At 41.8% G+C, this 7,786-nt stretch overlaps 1 protein-coding gene across 1 annotated transcript in view; it reads right to left on the bottom strand.

Moving 5' to 3' along the window:
• Nucleotides 1-2,836: 2,836 nt before the first annotated feature.
• The window catches only part of LOC135503629 (arrestin domain-containing protein 3-like), a 15,139-nt gene continuing 10,189 nt past the window's right edge, over nt 2,837-7,786 (bottom strand). Inside the window, exons 3-6 of the mRNA XM_064925598.1 lie at nt 6,579-6,712; nt 5,520-5,705; nt 3,633-3,700; nt 2,837-3,504 (exon numbers count right to left, since the gene is read on the bottom strand). Coding sequence (XP_064781670.1) covers nt 3,248-3,504; nt 3,633-3,700; nt 5,520-5,705; nt 6,579-6,712 — 645 coding nt within the window. The 3' untranslated portion in view covers nt 2,837-3,247. The remainder of the gene's footprint in view (nt 3,505-3,632; nt 3,701-5,519; nt 5,706-6,578; nt 6,713-7,786) is intronic.

The following is a 7,786-nucleotide window of genomic DNA, read 5'->3' as shown; positions in this document are numbered from 1 at the left end:
ACAAAGTAAGATCATAGAACCAGGAATCCATCCTATTTTGTATGGTGAAATGCAGAGGAAAGGTGGTTGGAGTTGTCAACAAAGCACAAAGCAGCATGACAGAAATACAGTGCCTTTGAAAGTATTCCGACCCCTTTACTTTTCCCACATTTTGTTACGTTACAGCCTTATTCTAATATGGATTAAATAAAACAATTTCCTCATCAGTCTACACACAATGCCCCATAATGACAAAGTGAAAACAGGTTTTTAGACATATTTGCAAATGTATTACATATTAAAAACAGAAATACCTTATTTACATAATTATTCAGATCTTTTGCTATGACACTCGTAATTGAGCACTGGTGCATCCTGTTTCCATTGATCATCCTTGAGATGTTTCTCCAACTTGATTGGAGTCCACCTGTGGTAAATTCAATTGATTGGAAATGATTTGGACAGACACACACCTGTCTATATAAGGTTGACAGTTGACAGTGCATGTCAGAGCAAAAACCAAGTCATGAGGTTGAAGCAATTGTCCGTTGAGCTCCGACACAGGATTGTCAAATCATTTAAAATGTTATTTGTCACATGCGCCGAATACAACAGGTGTAGGTAGACCTTACCGTGAAACTTAATGATAGTGTTGGTGCCACGCAGTTATTGGTGAACAGGGAGTACAGGAGGGGGCTAAAGCATGCACCCCTGAGGGGCCCCTGTGTTGAGGGTTCTGGATGTGTTGTTGCCTAACCTCATCACCTGGGGGTGGCCCATCATATTTTCCACTATCCAGTTGCAGAGCGAGGTGTTTAATCCTAGGATCCTTAGCTTAGTGATGAGCTTGGCGGGCACTATGGTGTTGAACACTGAGCTGTAGTCAATGAATAGCATTCTCACGTAGGTGTGAGAAAGAGTGGAGTGCAATAGAGATTGTCATCAATGGCTCTGTTGGGGTGGTATGCAAATTTGATTAGATGTTCAGGAGTCTTATGGCATGGGGGTAGAAGCTGTTTAGAAGCCTCTTGGACCTAGACTTGAGAACAGCCTATGACTAGGTTGGCTGGAGTCATTGACAATTTTTAGGGCCTTCCTCTGACACCGCCTTGTATAGAGGTCCTGGATGGCAGGAAGCTTGGCCCCAGTGATGTACTTGGCCGTACGCATGACCCTCTGTAGTGCCTTGCGGTCGGAGGCCGAGCAGTTGCCGTACCAGGCAGTGATGCAATAAGTCAGGATGCTATTGATGGTGCAGCTGTAGAACCTTTTGAGCATCTGAGGATCCATGCCAAATCTTTTCAGTCTCCTGAGGGGGAATAGGTTTTGTCGTGCCCTCTTCACGACTGTCTTGGTGTGCTTGGACCATGTTAGTTTGTTGGTGATGTAGACACACTACTACAGCCCTGTCGATGAGAATTGGGACGTGCTCAGTCCTCCGTTTCCTGTAGTCCACAATCATCTCATTTGTCTTGATCACATTGAGGGAGAGGCTCCTGGCACCACACAGCCAGGTCTCTGACTCCCTCCCTATAGGCTGCCTCGTCGTTGTTGGTGATCAGGCCTACCACTGTTGTGTCATCGGCAAACTTAATGATGGTGTTGGAGTCGTGCAGTCATGAGTGAACAGGGAGTACAGGAGGGGACTGAGCACACATCCATGACGGGACCCAGTGTTGAGGATCAATGTGGCGGATGTGTTGTTATCTACCCTTACCACCTAGGGGCGGCCCGTCAGAAAGTCCAGGATCCAGGAGTAGAGGGAGGTGTTTAGTCCCAGGGTGATGAGTTTTGAGGGCACTATGGTGTTGAACGCTGAGCTGTAGTCAATGAATAGCATTCTTACATAGGTGGTCCTTTTGTACAGGTGGAAAAGGGCAGTGTGGAGTACAATAGAGATTGCATCATCTGTGGATCTGTTTGGGTGGTATGCAAATTGGAGTGGGTCTAGGGTTTCTGGGATAATGGCGTTGATGTGAGCCATGACCAGCCTTTCACAGCACTTCATGGCTACAGATATGAGTGCTACAGGTCATTCTGACAGGTTACCTTAGTGTTCTTGGACACAGGGACTATGCTAGTCTGGTTGAAACATGTTAGTATTCCAGACTCTTGCCATTTTGTCAGCACATGCTTGCAGTACACGTCCTGGTAATCCTTCTGGCCCAGCGGCCTTGTGAATGTTGACCCGTTTAAAGGTCTTACTCACATCGGCTGTGGAGAGCGATGCATTTATTGATGAAGCCAATGACTGATGTAGTGTACTCCTCAATGCCATCAAAAAAATCCCAGAACATATTCCAGTCTGTGCTAGCAAAACAGTCCTGTAGCTTAGCATCTGCTTCATCTGACCACTTTTTTTATTGACCGAGTCATTGGTGCTTTTGGCTTTAATGTTTGCTTGTAAGCAGGAATCAGGAAGATAGAATTATGGTCAGATTTGCCAAATGGAGGGAGAGCTTTGCACGGGTCTCTGTGTGTGGAGTAAAGGTGGTCTAGAGGTTATTTTTCCTTCTGGTTGCATATTTAACATGCTGATTGAAATTTGGTAAAACGGATTTAAGTTTCCCTGCATTAAAGTCCCCGGCCACTAGGAGTGCTACCTCTGGATGAGCATTTTCCTGTTTGCTTATGGCGGAAGACAGCTCATTGAGTGCGGTCTTAGTGCCAGCATCAGTCTGTTGTGGTATGTAGACAGCTACGAAAAATACAGATGAAAACTCTCTCGGTAGATAGTGTGGTCTACAGTTTATCATGATATACTCTACCTCAGGCAAGCAAAACCTCAAGACTTCCTTAGATATCGTGCAGCAGCTGTTGTTTACAAATATACATAGTCTGCCCACCTTGTCTTACCAGACGGCGCTGTTCTATCCTGCCGATACAGCGTATAACCAGCCAGTTGTATGTTGATAATGTCGTCGTTCAGCCACAATAAGATTTTATGGTTTTAATGTCCCGTTGGTAGTTTAATATACCTCGTAAGTTGTAAATTTTATTTTCCAATAATTGCATGTTAGCTAGTAGAACGGAAGGCTGTGGGGATTTATTAGATCGCCTATGAATTCTCAGAAGTCAGCCCGACCTCCATCCTCTTTTTCTTTGTCTTCTCTTCACGCAAATGGTGGGGATTTGGTCCTGTTGCTGTGAATTCTACGGGGAGATATTCATTTATTAATGAAGCCGATGACTGATGTGGTAAACTCCTCAATGCCTTCAGATGAATCCTGAAACATATTCCAATCTGTGCCAACAACAGTCCCGTAGCTTAGAATCGGTACTCTAATTTGAGTATAGGACAGTTGAAGATGGTGGCAGGGAGTTGTGGAGGGATGGTCAAAACTTGGGTCACCGTCTGCCGAGTGCCAGCAGGGACCCGATCGCCCTTCTTTTTCAAGATGTTGTGGGTGTGGACTTTCCTCTTCTTCTGGGCGTAGAAACACTGCTTTTCGTACAGGTAGTATTTTGGGGTCACTGGGCAAGTTGAGTTGCTGACAATAATTGCCCTGACGTTCAGAGCCTCTCCTGTAAAAATATATTTAAAACATTTACATTTACATTTAAGTCATTTGGCAGACGCTCTTATCCAGAGCGACTTACGACTTATCCAGAGCGACTTACAAATTGGTGAATTCACCTTATGACATCCAAACCTGAATGAGGATGGATGTGTATATGCTGGTTCAGGTCCAGTATGTATGCAGCGGAGTGGGAAGTGCTGCTGGATGGGTACGACACAGTTCCTCTCAAAAACAAAACTTATTTGGTTAGCAGAGATCCGACTTGAGTATTTTTCACCCCAGTTTATTTGAGACAGGTGGTTTTGAGACAAGTTTGTTTTATCTACAGGCCAATATGAATCATTGCCTTGCTGGTATCCCTGCCTCTCAGTGTGAATGCTCACAGAGATTTTTCCAGATGCAAAGAACATAACATCCTTATCCTTGGTCCCATGCTGAGGTTTCTGAAAAATGTGATATACAGCAGTCAATTGAAGTTATATCTGGATCCATGTCAGATTGGGGAGCAAGATTTCTTTAGTGACAAAAAATGAATGTGCTGTAGAATGTGTTTCCTGTCTGACCTAAATAACTTGTTTGAATATGTACAGTGCTTTCGGAAAGTATTCAGACCCCTTTAATTTTCCCATTTTTTTGTTTACCTTACAGCCTTACTCTATAATTGATTAAATCTATTACTTTTTTCAGCAATCTACAAACAATACCCCATAAACACAAAGTGAAAACAGTTTTTGAAATGTTTGCACATTTATTTTAAAAAACAAACATAAATACATTATTTACATAAGTATTCAGACCCTTTGCTATGAGACTCAAGATTGAGCTCAGGTGCATCCTGTTTCCATTGATCATCCTTGAGATGTTTCTACAACTTGATTGCAGTCCACCTGTGGTAAATTCAATTGATTGGACATAATCTGGAGAGGTACACACCTGACTATTTAACGTCCCACAGTTGACAGTGCTTGGTCAGAGCAAAAACCAAGGTCAAAGAGAATTGTCGATAGAGCTCCGAGACAGAATTGTGTCAAGGCACAGATCTGGGGAAGGGTACCAGAACATTTATGCAGCATTGAAGGTCCCCAAGAACACAATGGCCTCCATCATTATTAAATGGAAGAAGTTTGGAACCACTAAGCCCCATCCTAGAGCTAGCCACCCGGCTTACTGAGCAATCGGGGGAGAAGAGCTATGGTCAGGGAGGTGAACCCGATGGTCACTCTGACAGAGCTCTAGAGTTTCTCTGTGGAGATGGGAGAACCTTCCAGAAGGAAAACAATCTCTGCATCTCTCCAGGCCTCTATGGTAGAGTGGCCAGACAGAAGCCACTCCTAAGTAAAAGGCAAATGACAGCCCGCTTGGAATTTGCCAAAAGGCACCTAAAGATAGAAATCCAGGTATGCAGAAATATAGTTATTTCCAAAGGGTTCACATACTTTTTCTTGCCACTGTATGTCAATGTCATATTTCAGGTTTTTATTTATTATAAATTAGCAAAAATGTCTAAATCTGCTTTTGATTTGTCATTATGGGATATTGAGTGTTGATTGATGAGGGGAAAAAAACAATTTAATCCATTTTAGAATAAGGCTGTAGCATGACAAAATGTGGAGGAAGTGAAGAGGTCTGATTACTTTCCAAATGCACTGTATGCTGATCTGTAAGTATTTGATGTATGGAATTGACTGCTGATACTGTAGGAAGGCCTAGAGTATAAGTCTCTGTTTTTCAAAGTATTTGTCAATAATTACTTTTTATTTATATTATTCTTGCTATAAATGCATGTAGTTTGGTCCTTGAGCTGTTGTTGTCCATTCATGTTCTGTATTATTTCATGTTTTGAGTGTACACCAGGAAGAGTAGCTGCTGCGTGAGCAACAACTGATGGGGTTCCTAATGAATAAAGACAGGGCCAGGAGTTTTTCCAGACCATGTGACCATGTGACTTGATCAATGTCAGTTGTGGGTGTAACAAAACATGTGACAGGCAGGAATGTGTGATAACTAAACTCTGGGCACTAGTAGTGACAATATAGCCAAATACTGTTCCTTACCATTAGATATGGGATCATAGACCGGTCTGCCTTTGAGACAAAGGGGAAATCAGTCTTGGCTTTGGTGTCAAACCTCATTGACCTGGTCAACTTAGCCTCTAATGAGTAAAGGATTTGACCACATTTACCCTGGAAAGAAGAGGGCATGTCCCTGAGGAAAACAGGATAACATCGTAGGACCACAAATCCATCACACTTGTCTAGTGGAATTGAAACAAAATGTCCCATTCCTATCCATAACCTTGATTAAAAAGAAATATCTAGTTAATTACTATTGTATTAGCTTCAGAAAGAGTATATGAGATAAATATCTCTGGTTTACTTAATACTATGTTCCTGCACTGCTATGATTTGTTTATGTAGATGTATATAATGCATATGAGTGATGCCTAGTCTCACATGGTTAGCCTTCCAAAATCAGAGTAGGCCTATTTGAATCTGACAGTTTCTTCTTAGGTAAAACTCACGAATTAAAATCATATTGCATCAAAGTAATGTTCATGTAACAATGTTGCTTCCATCTCTCTGCTTGGCCCAATCTTGATTCGAAACAGAGACCCTCACATAAACTACTATAACCCACAAAGCATTGTTACCTATCGCTCCACAAAAGCCGCAGCCCTTGCGGACTGCTAACTAGCGTGCACTGGTAATTAGTTAGCCATTTCATTCCCCTTTGAACCCCCCATTTTCCACAGCAACCCCGCAGATGGGCAGAGCCCACCTGAGTGATCTGGGTGAAAACACCAAACTGTCCATGTCCTTGCCCCAATCTCAGCTAGAAACCAGGGACCCTCTGAACACGTCAACAACTATCACCCATGAAGTATCGTTACTTCTATTGCTATTGCTCTACAAAAGCGGGGGCCCTTGCCGGAGAAAGGTTAACAACTACTTCAAGTTCTCAGTGGGTGGCTTCACCAATTGGGTGACGTCACCGATTGAAAACTACTCATGTGCACCACTAACTAGCTAGCCATTTCACATCGGTTACATTCACAACATTAAAAAGTTTAATACTTACTCGTCAGGTATTTGGAAAGAGAAAGGATACACATGTCTTCCTGTAGTTAGAACAGTGGTGCCTGAGAGTATGGGGAAATGGAAATAGAATTTAGATACACTGAACAATGTTGACCATGTAGTCTCTCCCAACATCTGTTATCAAAAGTAACTGGGCTGTTTATGGGCATTCTGCGATTGGTACATCCATTTTGGGACTTTGCGTGACCTGATTGAACCGGCTCTTCACACTCCCTCAGAACACCTATCATGTGCATTAAACAACCTTATAATACTCTGTGCATGTGTTTCTTAACACAAAAAAAACTTTTGGGAAAAACCTTAACCACTTTTTCTGCTGCCTCGCACCTAACTTCACATTGCTCCCTTTAGGCTATTCACCTTTTTTAAACCCTAGTCTAATCAATGACATGTTGTACAGTCTGAGCCTCATATCTCTGAACAATTGGACCGGACCAAATCTGATCCAATCATAGGCTTCTATGTTTGGGTCAAATCAAGGCCAGTTCGGACTTCACTAATAATCAATGTCTGTGAATGTTGAAATCAAGGCCGGTCCAGACCTAAAATTAACACCTGTGGGCTTTGAAATCAGGAATGTTCATTCAAAATTGGAAGAGCATGAGCTATGTTACTTTAAAAAAATAAATGTAAAGTTCAAGGGCAGTGTACACAAATACACAATAATACACAAATGCACATGTAATAAAAAATTATATAGAAACACATGTAGATGTTAAAAAGACATTGAAAAGACATCACGTTAATTTTCAGTTTAAGGGGAAAGTTAAAAAATATATATTTTATGAGATTGTATTTTTATAGACATTGGAAAATACCTATTTTTGCGGACCTTGAAAGCACGACTCTACCAGACATTGAGAAGTTGCTTTGTCTAACATTGAAGTCACATGAATCCTTTTTCAATGAAGAAAGCATTATGTCACGTTTAAATATTCAAATAAAATAGCAAAGACAAGCAAAATGAAGGTTAACCAATCATAGATGTCTATTTTTGAGCCAAATCAAGGCCGTTCTGTACCAGATCAAAAATCTACATATGCAGACGTTGAAATCAAGGCCAGAGCGGATGGACCAAATTTCAACCAATAACTGAAGTCCATTGACATTGTGCATCAGTCGATGCTTGCTGGAGCAATTAAAAAACAAATGCAATTTGCAAATCCATTTCTCAGCATGTTATGTACT

The sequence above is a fragment of the Oncorhynchus masou genome, chromosome 1, assembly GCF_036934945.1.
Source record: "Oncorhynchus masou masou isolate Uvic2021 chromosome 1, UVic_Omas_1.1, whole genome shotgun sequence".
Lineage (NCBI taxonomy): Eukaryota > Metazoa > Chordata > Actinopteri > Salmoniformes > Salmonidae > Oncorhynchus > Oncorhynchus masou.
Note: the sequence above shows the minus strand (reverse complement) of the source record. Positions and strands in the feature narration are given on the sequence as shown.